Here is a 12,629-nt window from a genome sequence, read left to right on the forward strand (position 1 = left end):
TTACTTTCTGTCTTTTGTGAATGTTTGCTACATTGTTTATTGGTTGTGATAGTGAAGCGTTATTGTAGCAATTGTCTTGGTAATTAGTGGTCAAATGCTAAAAGCTTTCTGACAGCTTGACGTACAACTTTGACATTAGCTAGCTGCTTGTTCCTTTTGCAGATTACCAATTAGATCTGCCTAGTTGCATGAAGCAGAGCCTGAGACTGTGTAAATCTGAAGCCTGTGGCTTCCTGTGATTGCTGGATTCAGTACATGCTATTGAGAATGCTGTATTTTCAGAGGCTTTTTTGTATTCTGCTCACAGTGTTTGCTGAGCAGAAACTGTAGCTAAAAATAACTAAAATGAATTTCTCTGTCTCTCTTTCTTTCTCACTGCAGGATGACGTAGCTTTGCCAAGGATTTATCAGCTAAGCAGAAAATGAGCTTAACATCCTGGTTTTTGGTGAGCAGTGGAGGCACCCGACATAGGCTGCCACGAGAAATGATTTTTGTTGGGAGAGATGACTGTGAGCTGATGTTACAGGTAATTGCTTCAGCCTTCCATGTGCAACTGCTCAAATCGTGAACTTCAATGCACCAGCTTCATGCATTCCTTTTGAAAAATAAATTCCCCAGATGTTCGGGGAGCGATTGTTTTGAAGAATCTTTTGTGTCCTTAGAAAAAAAAAATAATTTAAATGTATTGCTGTCAATCATGCTGTTACTGCTTGAGTACAGAGGATCACATTCTCTTGATATAAGTCAAATGCAGCTTGCAAGGATAGAAGATGAAATAAATTTTTCATGATCAGTAAAGTAAGTAGACTGTGTTCCGTAAAATGTGATAAGAGAGCTGGATGCTTTTGAAAGGAGCCTTCTTTTTTCAGCAGCTTGTAATCTAATTTAGTCACATGACTTGATCTCTGTCCCCATGCCTTGATTGTGTGTACAAAGAAAAATGAAATTAATAGAGAAGAGTATTTCTCTGTCTCTAAGGAAGTTGAATGACTCAGTTTCAATAGAATTGAAAATACACAAGTCAAAATAGCTTGATCCTTCAGTAACTTCCTCAATTTTGAGGATCACTCTGTGGAAGTCTTAGATGTGTGTAGCTGTGTTGTTATGTAGCCATATTGCATGTTCCATGCACTTTGCTCTGCCAAAGCTGTAGTCCTCTGAGCTGCCTTGTTCTAATTTTTTTTTACAATGACTAATGGTTGTATTTTGGGAATTTCTTAAATTTTTGTCATTTACTATAGAGATGTAAGGAAGATTCAGCTTCAATACTAACATTCTCAACACTTCCTACCATTCAATAAAATACTTTGTTTTAGAGTTTTCATTCCCAAAAGTTGTGTACGCAGCCATTATTGGCCAAATTAGAATCTTACTTGCAAATGAAATACTTAGAGATGTAATCCTGCATTTATTACTCACAGTGTAGCGTCTCTACTAAACTGCATTTGGCTTTCAGCCTCAGAAGGCATTCAGATATTTTATTGTTGATGTTAGAAAGCAGTTGAAAATACTCTTAATTTCTCTTTAACAGCAGGTAGGATGATGTCTTGGTAATTTATGTGGAAAGTATTTAAAAAAAACCCAAACAAACAACCAAACAACAAGCATGCAGATAAACTCATCAGCATCCAAAACAACAACAAAAGAAAAGCAACCAAAAAGCCCCACCCCACTGGTTCCTGCCCAGTAGGTTATAATCCAAAAATGCTTATATTTTACTGTTAACTTGTTTAAGAGGACTGTTATCTGTAAATAATTGAATGTCTCCTTTCTTTTCTGGAATGCCATCCGTAGTAGATCAGTACTTAGAGAGAAACATTTATTCTTTTGTGTTACAGAACTTCACCTTCAAAGGTAGCTGCCTCTTTGATTAATACTGTGAATAGATTTGAGTTATTTACAACCATTATTTGTTGTGTATTTACTTCAGAGTTAGTGAAAAAGAATCAAGAGTCCTGGTGATTTTCAATAATATTCTTTTTAGCCTGCTGCTATTTTAGGTCTGCATGCCAGCATGACTGTAACACCATGTAGTGCTGCAGGGGGAGGAACCCACCAAAGGAGAAGCTAATAATGTGTTCTTGTTCTGTATGTATAGTTCTTTGTGCAAGACTTTCCTTTCCACTTTTGACAACTTGGTTGTTCTCTTACTGCAAAGCATGTAGACAATACATGATAAAGAAAAGCTAATTTAATGCTTTTATTCATAATTGCTTGACAGAAAACATAGAGGCCTTAATGAAAAGAATTTCTACTCTGTTTCATGCTTGATAGACCTCAGATCTCTACCTAACACTATTGTTCTAAGAGGCTTTGTTTGCATCTGGGAATACAGATTTGCCTTTTTTTTGTAAATATGTTCAAACATACTATGAAGTCTTCCTGTTCAGCTAGCTGCTCCATTACATCAGCCTGGTTGTGGATAAATACTACATTTTCCCCTTCTTTCATCTTTATGGTTAGAAATCTTTTTGAATGTTGATGGAGAAGTAATTTCCAAAAAAAAAAAAATTAAATCTACACTATCAATATATCAGTATTATTTGCAAAGAAGAGTGCATTTATTTTGTGTATTCTGAATATTTTCTTAGTAGTTTGGATTGAATTAGAGAGTATCTATCTAAAAATAACACCAGTTACAAATTTTAAACCGAGAGTGGAGTTTTCCTCTTTATATTCGTATGGCTTTTATTGCAATTATTGTGTGATTCTTATTTCTGCAGGCATATAGAAATCTTTGCACTGAATCTGGCTGGTTGGTGGGAGTTTTTTTCGTATAGAATCCATTATGGTACTATGTTTTGGATTTGTTACCAAAACACTATTGATAACACACCATTATCTCAGCTGCTGCTGAGCAGTGTGTGTGCAGTTTCAAGGCATTCTCTCTCACTCTGCTCCTCCTACACACACTTCATTGTGGGGGTGCACAAAATGTGGATAGGGAGCACAACCAGAACAGCTGACCCAAAATGACCAAATTCTCTGACAAATAATGTGTTGCGAATGAATGCAATGAAAATTGGCAATGAAAACTGAGGGAGGGACTTTGGGGAAGATACCCACTGCTTAAAGACTGCCTGGGCCCTGGGCTGCTTATGGGAGGTGGGAAGTGATTGCCAGCTCCTCACTTGATTTGTTTTAGTTATTCTTTCTTCTTCCTCTTTGCTGCTGAAACTTGACCCATGAGTTCTTTCCTTTTGCTCTTCCTGTTCTATCCCACATCCCGCTGGGCAGTGGAGGGTGAGTGAGCAGCTGTGTGGTGTTTAGCTGCCAGCCAGGGCACTGCAGTCTTACAAGAAGGAATTTTTGAAGTCCTTAAATTTGATTGGAAGGCTGCAATAAAAAAGCCAAAGGAAGAAAAGGCATTCAAGAGACTTGCACTGTCTTTTCATCTGTAAATGTCAGCTGAAATTAATAAAAAGTCCGATTATACGCAAGTAATCTGAACCTGAGGAGAACTGTGATGTTCTGCAGAATTTCCAGTGTTTCTGTAAAAGCCCCAGACTTGTTTAATCATTCTTAGTGTTTCAGATTAAGTGACACAGTGTCATGAAACTTTGAGGATCTTTTAGTGTTTCTTCTATTCTAATTTTAATTTTTAATAGGATGTAGCACATAAAGATAATTAAATAAATTATTAATAATACAGTATGTATTTGAATAACAATGCTGAGAGAAGTTAAAGTTTTTTCAATAGCTTAGATAAAATTAGGGTAATTCTTGGAGCAGTGGTTCCACTTGAGTGCGGAAAAATGTAATTTGTGCTTGATATTGTAGACTCAGCAGAACAGGCACATCAACGAATTTTATTGTATTGAGATTGTTTCCACTTGCAAGATTTCTAAGTTAGTAGAAAATGAACCATGTTGATGTGTCTTCATCGGCCATTAAAAACACTTAACTGATGTAGTATATTAGTGCAGCTTATATTGGCAGGGAACTTGTTCATTTGTCTGTCTCTTCCTTATTCTCCACTTTGATATCCTGCCACGTCCCATTATACCCCTCAAAAATGCAGAGCAAAATAAAAAGTCTAAAAATTAAATAGTAAGTATAAGGAGAAAACTGATCATACTTCTTTGAGGAGAAAGCAAAGCAGTCATAAGATAAAATGGAAAGGAAGAATGAGAAAGTAAATTGAAAATAACGAAATAATAGTAGCAAGTCTCAAGAAGCAGAGTAGGAGTGAGGTGATAACTGTGGGATTACAGTAAGTGAAAACATTTCCTTTGGAGTACTAGTTGTATGTGCTGATACCAAGAACTGGCCAGTGCACTTGGTAAGGCAGGACTCCTAGAACTGACAGACCACTAATGCTGGTACACATAAGTCACAGATAGAAATGATCCATTCTCTGTGCAATACAGTCCCGAAAAATGAGTTGAGTAGCAAGGATAGAAGATGCAAACCTGAATTTAGGAAGAGTGCTAGTGGAAGGAATTTGCTGCTACGCGGTCATGTTGTGACAGTGCACTAGCAGAATTACTGGCAAACATAAGATCGAGTGTGGGCTGCTGGAGATGAGCTGTGGTCTCCATTCTGTTGGGAGCTCTTGAAGATGTCCAGGTGCTGACCATATGTATGCATGAAGGAGACACATCCAGCCCCACCTCCCTTGCTTGCCATCAGCACTTCAGGCTGCAAACACTTGGCCAGGAGTGACTGCTGAAAGAGAGACTTGGCTGTTAGGGAGCTGCTGTTCTTGGATGAAATAGTAGCAAGGATTGTTCCTCATCAGTGTGGTGATGTTTGGATGTGAAATAAAGAATTCATTAAATAAATAAACAAATACTGAAGTGCTTAAGGAAGGACTGAGAAAGTCAGAACTGATGAATAGTAATTCAGGAACTGCTCAGACATTTAGTGAAGAGGCTATAGCTAATTGGTTCAGGAAATTGAGATCAAGGAGAGACACTTTGAATGCTTGTATACTATGGTAATTATCCCAGATGCATGACAGGAAATGGTGTGTTTGAGAGAGAACAGCAACACCCCAGAATCATAGTCATGTCTTGAAAGATTCATGTAATTAAGGGGGGAGAGAGAGAAAGAAATAAAGTGAAGTTGATGATACTAAATTAAACATCAGTGATACTGGAGTAGACTGAAAAAAATAAAAACTTTGGATAAGGTATATCTGGATTTGACTCATCATATTTAGGGAAAGATTTAGAAAATAATTATTCTGAATTAGTTTTAGAATTCTGCTGTGGGTACTTGGAGTTGGGTTAGAAATTGTCTTTTTCTTATGTGGAACTATCTTTTTTATATAGTTTGAATAAATTTGCTATGTAGAAAGAAAATAATTAAACTGCTCTAAGAAATAGCCATAACTAACTTCATGTGGTTTTCAAATACCTTATTTTATTTTCTTTAATGTATTTTAGTCACGGAGCGTGGACAAGCAACATGCTGTACTCAACTATGATGCCTCTACAGATGAACACTTGGTGAAGGATTTGGGCAGCTTGAATGGGGTAAGTTAACATCAGAAATAGGTAGCTCCCCATAGCATTCTGTATCTTTGTTTTGGGATTTCTTCACACCATTATTAATTGTACATTAATACTTTTTAATGCAAGACTGGAAATGAGGGAACATTCAAAAGAAAGGCATAGTCTTTGCAGAGTTTTTCCTCTGCATGTTTTTTAAACCACTGCGGTTAATCCAGTAATAAGAGGGCCTTGGCAGTAGGAAAAGGTCAGAACAGTAAAAATAAGTAGGTTGTACTTATGTATTTCAGAATTGTTAAAAAAAAAACAAACCCAGAATCCTGAATATCATGTCTAAAAATCCCTGATATATTTCAATCTCTAAAATGTACAATTATGATTTTACTATATAGATATATCCTATATAGATAGGATTTTATTTCTCCTGCTATTCCTTTTTCTCTTGTTATAATTGAGAAAAGAATGTAAAACTGTACCTTTTATGTGGAAAAAATAATTATGCAATAACCATGTGGTATTAAAATTAATTTAACTAATACTATATTTGCATTTGGTTTTTCAGAATAAAATATCTATGAATAATTTGTGCCAAGTAATTTCAAACCAATATAGGAAAAATCCAAAGTTATGGGAAGAGTAGAGTTTCGTATGACTTTTATGTTCTAAGGCTTTTCTAGGAATTGCATACTTAGAAGTCTAGCCAAGCATCACTTTTTATAAAAGTTTCTGATATTATAGCAAATTATTAAAAACATAGTAACTTTGTTATAATTTTGTAGCCCTTTAGATACTTCTTTATGGACTGTGTATTTGCACTAGTTATGGTTGTTATTTTATAACTTTAAATGTTTGGCTCTGTCATGAATATGTACAGAATGAAATCATGAGTTCATCTGCGACTGCTTATTTGAATAATACTTAGAAAGCTAGTGATAGTGATAGTTTTATCAAGTGCTTAAATAAATAGAAGATGAACTCTCAAGTTACTGCCTTTTGATCTTGAAGTGCATTTTGAAATAAAACTCTGTCAGTGTCTCTATTAGCTTTTCTGTACTTTAAGGTAACTAACTCAGCTTCCAAAGTTGGTCTCAACTCCATGTGAAACCACTGAAGGGCTATATCCTTTGAACAGTTGTAGACATACGAGGATTTTGGTCCTTAAATATTTAATATGCCTCTGTATTTTCAAAGTCGGTGTGCTGTTTCAAGGCAATGATGAAAAATAAGTTCAGCACATAGGATTTTTTTGCTGAGATATTTGATTTTATTCCCTAGTTCTGTTAACTCCTGTAGTCAGTATGCATACCTTCAGATTTTCATTGCCTTGTCACAAAACTGGAATTTAGTAGAAATATATGTTAAAAGGCCTTCATTCAACTCCTTTTTTTGCCTCTGATAAAGAGCTTTCAGTGATTTGCTTCACTTGATCTAAATTATTCTCAAGTTTGAGGTGAAGCTTCAGTTGCTTTAGAGCTGTTTACTCTGAGACATCAAAGGAACTCTTTCTTCCCACTGTTTTGGGACATGGAATGTTAAGTCTCAGGAGTTCAGTCCTTGGTTTTTGTCTTCACAGTGTTTTCCTTACTATCACTCTCCCACTGTGCTTTTCTTTCATACCTCTGCTTCCCTGGTTTCAGGTTAATGGGGAAAACATTATTTTTGTAACACCATATTTTAATTGTATGGCAGAGCAATGCCTCAGTACCATATGGTGACTTGGTGATAATTCTTCTAGTCTAGCTGCTGTTTCCACTGAGAATACCACCTCTCTAGAAGCCAAGTGCCTCTTGTAGTACTTCAGCAGCTTCTGCCCTTTCTTATTTTGCATACTTCAAAAGGTTTATTTTGCATCTCTCCAGTTGGTCCCATCTCTTTTGAGAACAGATACATACTTTTCGTAATTGCACCTGATACCCTAATGCCTGAATATATATTCTTATATGCATAGTTGATTCACACTCAGTTCAGTGAAAAGGTTACAGGAGTCTTTTTCCTGGACTTCTATATTTAGAAGTCTTTATCCTGGACATCTAGATTTGAAAAAAAAGCAAAAATAAACTTTAATCAGTTTTAAATGAAGTAAAATTTTTTTTCTGATAGTCTGTTGTGGCCCATTCTGGACAGTCCTGGGTTTTTTTTCCATACAAAAAAAGATGAAGGAATTTATCTTTTCTGAAGCAAATGTTGCTAGTATGTCATTATTAGTTCCCTAGTATTAGTAGAATTCGGCTGTACTTTCGCCTTTGACTGTGAACTCAAAAACATACCAGAAGAAGTATTAACAATCCATGGCCCTGTTGAATAATGTTCTTCTCAGGAATATTTATAGGATAGCTAAGTCCTTTCACGCTGATGTTTCAGGACTGGATTGTGAAAAGCTTAGCAAACTTTATGAAGGATTAAACACAGTTTACTCTCACTATTTGGAGAATAAACTTTAGATATCATATGAAGGGAATTATTTAAATTATTTGCATACTAACTAGTTTTTTCAAGCGTGCTTCGTCTGGCATCCCAAAGCATGTGATGAGATTTTAAAGCTCTAGTGGCAGAGTAACTGAGACTTGGTTGTTGATTGCCATCACTTAAGTCATGAGCATGAGGCTGTCAGTAGACTGTACACACAGCTTTTGGAGCTCTCTGCTTTGGGCATGCCATGCATGTGCATGAATTTCAGAACTCTGACCTGGGAGGAAAAATACATACATTCATATATACATACATGTCTGCAAGGTGGCCTAAATTCTGTTGGTTCACTAAAATTCAGAGTGCCTTGAGGATAGTCTTGATAGAGGTTTTTGCTTTGTACTCTCAAAATGTTAAAGTGAAATAAATATGCCTGAAACATTACTGAAAGTTTCATGCTTACAAACCAGTAAATAGTTGTACCTTTTATTCTTATTTCCCATGGAAGATATTTTCTACAAAGTAGGTAAACAATTTTTAAAATAATGAAATAAACATTCTTTTCCTTTGGAAAAAGAAAATTAAATGGAAGATCATCTTACTGTTTTGGGGAAGGAGATTGTTTCTCTCTAACCATAGTTCATTTTATACTAGACTCGTGTGCAGCACAACCATGCAAATATTCGGATTTTTTTACTTATTATTCAAGTTTTTCCAACTTTAGAGTGGTTATAGAATGGCATATTTCAACTGTTTCTTTCTTTAGAAACAAGTATATATTGTAGAAGTTTTAAGTCAGAGATAGGATGATCCTGTAAGGTTGCAATATACTGAATTCTTATCACTGATTTTTGGTGTTACTGAGATGCACTAACTTCATCCATATTTTACTTAAGTCCTTTGACAATGATTAGAAATAAGCTGCCTCAGAACTCTCATATCCACTGCTAAATGCTATACAAATATGATGATAAATTAATTCTGGCAGTTAATTGGGATTGAAAAAGCAAATTACAAGAAAAATACTAAATGGAGGTGCTAATTCAAAGGAACATTAATCAACACTTCCATGAATATTGCTAACAAGATTAAATGTGCAAGGAATTTTTCAAGGCCAGTGTGCAGCTTGGTTATTAACTGGTGTTTAACCTTTCTTTTGACATAGCTTGTTAAACAGCTGGCAATTTGAATTCCCTGTGAATCACCAGTAGAAAATTTGTGGTGCTGAAGACTTTTGTATAAAATTATTTAAATTATTTCATTTCATTGTTTTGGAATTTAATGGTATTTCTTTCATTTATTTCTGCAGACATTTGTGAATGATGTGAGGATTCCAGAACAGACATACATCACTCTGAAGTTAGAAGACAAATTGAGATTTGGATATGATATCCTTGTCATAAAAAACACAGTGTCGGGACACACTCGTCTTGTTAGCACTATGGTTGTGTTAAGTGTTCTCATTACTATACAAATGCCTGTATTAGAGAAAATCTCAGGGTTTAGGATATTCTACCTTGGTCTGCACTACTGATAAAGTACATTCCATTGTCTCTCACTCCAAGAAACCTCAACTTTAAATCACAATTTTGAACATAATACATATCTTCTGTGTTGCTGTAAGTACTGCTTTTCTTTGAGGCAAATACATCAATATTTCTATCATATGCCGTTGTATACAAGCAGATAGGATTACAATTAATTATTCAGCAAACTACTGAATAAAAAAAAAAACAACTTTTGTTATTAAAACACTAAGGTATCCACTCAATGTTCTGTTTACAAATAGTAAATAACTTCATTTGCTTTGATGAGTACGATAGTGTACAGTATCTTAACAGTGACATATTTTGAAAGCCATCACCATTCTAGTGGCATAATAGGCTGCACAATTGTTGCTTTCCTGTAAAATCCTCCTGTGAATTCAGAGTTTTTTCAGTATTTTCCTTATAATTTCCTACATAACAATCTTTTTACTGTGGTCAGGGGAGAGATGAGAGTCCCTGAAGAAGCACTTAAGGTAACAATGTGCAGTTCCTGGATGTTGTTTTGTCATTTTATAGTTATTATAACATAAAGATTTTTTTTCTCACTCTTTGAGGGTTTGTTTTTTTCTTTATTTAATGTCATATAGCATGAAAAATTCACAAGCCAGCTCCAGTTATCCCAAAAATCTTCAGAGGCAGAAGGATCGAAACAGAGCAGCTCCAAAAGTTCAGAGTCCAAGGTAACAGACTCCACAGCTGAAGTGCACCACAAAACTACAGAAGCACTGAAATCTGAAGAAAAATCCGTGGGTAAGGTTGACTTTTTTTGTTGCAAAAGCACAAAAGCTTGGAAAGGATGCTAATTTGCTTCAGTAGAATGCTTGTGAAATTCTGTAGACAGTATTCACAGATATGAACAATTAACTGTAGTTTAGATATAAACAATAGATTTTGCAGTTAATTTCTGTCTTTATTATAATAACAGCCACATGTTAAGAAAACTTTTAAAGGGAGATTTAATCGGTATTTGTAAAATCCTTAAATGTCTCTTTGCCCAAATCACAAACTTGTTGCATTTCTGGCAGGAAATTGCTATTTTTTGCAGTTTAAGTGGAAGTATTTGTTCAGAAGCAGTTTGTACTTTTTACCATCATCACTACCAAGTGCACTATTTTTCCTTCGGTTGATTTGGGTTTTTTTCCTTTTTAAATGGGCAGGAGTTTTGTTTGTTGGTTTTGTAGTTCCTAGCATTCATTGTTTGATGTGTCAGGATATAACCTAAGTGTCCTATTGTGGTTTGAAGATTTGTAGGTACTGTAGTTTCAGTAGTTTCTACACCATCGTGTATATTTATTTAATGTGTCATGGTGGCTGTGCTGTGGTTGTCTTGACTTTGTGTGGATTGTACTGCAGCCGGCTCTGAGCCCCCAGTATGGGAAGGATTTGGACCTGTTGGAGTGAGGCCAGAGGAGGGCCAAAAACATGAGCAGAGGGCTGGAACAGATGGGCTGTGAGATGGAGTTGTTCAGCCTAGGGAAGGCTCCAGGGGGACCTCATAGCAGCCTTGCAGTACCTAAAGGGAGCTGGTAAAAAAGAGGGAAAGCATATTTTACACAGGCAGATAGCGATAAAAGACTAGATGCGATGGTTTTAAACTGAAAGAGGAGAGATTTTGATTAGATGTTAGGAAGAAATTTTTTACTGTGACAGTAGTGAGCCACTCAAGCAGGTTGTCCAGAGAGTTTCTGGATGTCCCACCCCTGGAAGTGTTCAAGGCTTTGAGCAAACTGGTCTGGCAAAAGATGTTCCTTCCCATGGCAGATCCCTTCTAGCTCAAACCATTGTCTGGTTCTCTGATGAACTTCAGCATGAGGCTTGCTGAAGTGTAGTGGAAATACCACAAGAATGAGTAAGGGATCAGGTATTGTTGTTTCCATAAAATGGAACTGTCTAGGTCTGATTTCCTTAGGTAAAGTCTGTACAGTTTTGTTTAGGTTTCATCTATTCTTCCAGAAGACTCACTTCGAAGAATTCTCTTCCCCACATTCAGGCTTCTGTGGTATACTTAATTAACCTGTTTGTTTTGTTATCTAATCCAGCATCTTGTTAAGGGCACATAAAGTAGCACAGCTGAGGGAGGTTCATCCACATCTTCTGTTTTTCTTTTCACTCTTCTAAAAATAACAGTCAAGCATAGGGATTTATATTTGAGTGCAACTCTCAGAAGCTTTTTGTTGATTGATTGTCTCACCATTGCTAAATAAATGAATATCTGTTCACTGTTGCTAATGCAGTGCATGGGAATAAAATTATGGGATGGTTTGGGTTGGAACAGAGCTTAAACATCACTAAGGGTGCCCCCCCCTTGCCATGGCCAGGGACACCTTTCACTAGACCAGGTTGCTGAAAGCCTCATCCGACCTGTCCTGGAGGACTTCAGGCATGGAACATCCACAGATTCTCTGTGTAACCACCAAGTTTTTAAAATAATTTAATATTAACTAAGGCATAATGCTGTGTAAAAAGGAAGTACTTAATGTCTTAAAATCATGTTGAAACTTTTGTCATGGAAATGAAATCATCTTTGGAATGCAAACGTATAAAATACTGAAAAAAATGTTGTATTCCTAATGGGTAAAGTAACAGACAAACTCCTAAGATAGATTTTAAAAGATGATCTTTTTATAGAAAGACTCTTTAAAATATATTCAGAATATCTGTATGACACTAGAACAGCTAACAGCTAACCCATCTCTGTAGGGTGAGGTATTCTTCCAGAAGATCAGATTAAACCTAACTCAGCCAATTTAACATCAAGTTAGAAATCTTAATCATATCAGTGGGTTTTTTCTTATTTAATTTTTTTTTTAACCATGTAGCACTTTTAGTTGTGCTATAATTTAACAAACACCTTTAAAAAAACCCCAACCTTTAAAATTGATTGTACTCAGTAATGTTTTACACACAAGATAACTTTCAGGACTCTGTAGTAGCTGTCAGCAATTTGGAACCTTGGCAACATTGCAAAATTTGATCAGTTTTTCATGCAGTGAGTTCAGATTTCATTGAAAGGTCAGTGTGGGTAAGAATGAGAATCTTCTCACAGAAATAGCAGCAGACAGCTTTTAGGAATGTATTGCTATCTTGATGATTTCAAACTGAAAGAAGAAATAATATTTACAGATATATCAAGGTAACAATAAGAGTTGCCAGCTGCCTTTCCATAAACATTTGTGCCAGAAGTTTTGATCAGGTCATTAGTAAGCTTTTATATTTAGA

General features: G+C 35.8%; 1 protein-coding gene across 2 annotated transcripts in view; it reads left to right on the forward strand.

The window, feature by feature from the left end:
* The first annotated feature begins 386 nt into the window (after positions 1–386).
* CEP170 (centrosomal protein 170) overlaps positions 387–12,629 on the forward strand; it is a 67,464-nt gene continuing 55,221 nt past the window's right edge. For both annotated transcript variants that reach the window (XM_056486298.1, XM_056486299.1), the window contains exons 1-5: positions 387–527; positions 5,392–5,481; positions 9,173–9,251; positions 9,825–9,883; positions 9,998–10,160. In XM_056486298.1, the coding sequence (XP_056342273.1) occupies positions 423–527; positions 5,392–5,481; positions 9,173–9,251; positions 9,825–9,883; positions 9,998–10,160 (496 nt within the window). In that variant the 5' untranslated portion in view covers positions 387–422. The remainder of the gene's footprint in view (positions 528–5,391; positions 5,482–9,172; positions 9,252–9,824; positions 9,884–9,997; positions 10,161–12,629) is intronic.

The sequence above is a fragment of the Oenanthe melanoleuca genome, chromosome 3 (assembly GCF_029582105.1).
Source record: "Oenanthe melanoleuca isolate GR-GAL-2019-014 chromosome 3, OMel1.0, whole genome shotgun sequence".
Taxonomy (NCBI): Eukaryota; Metazoa; Chordata; class Aves; order Passeriformes; family Muscicapidae; genus Oenanthe; species Oenanthe melanoleuca.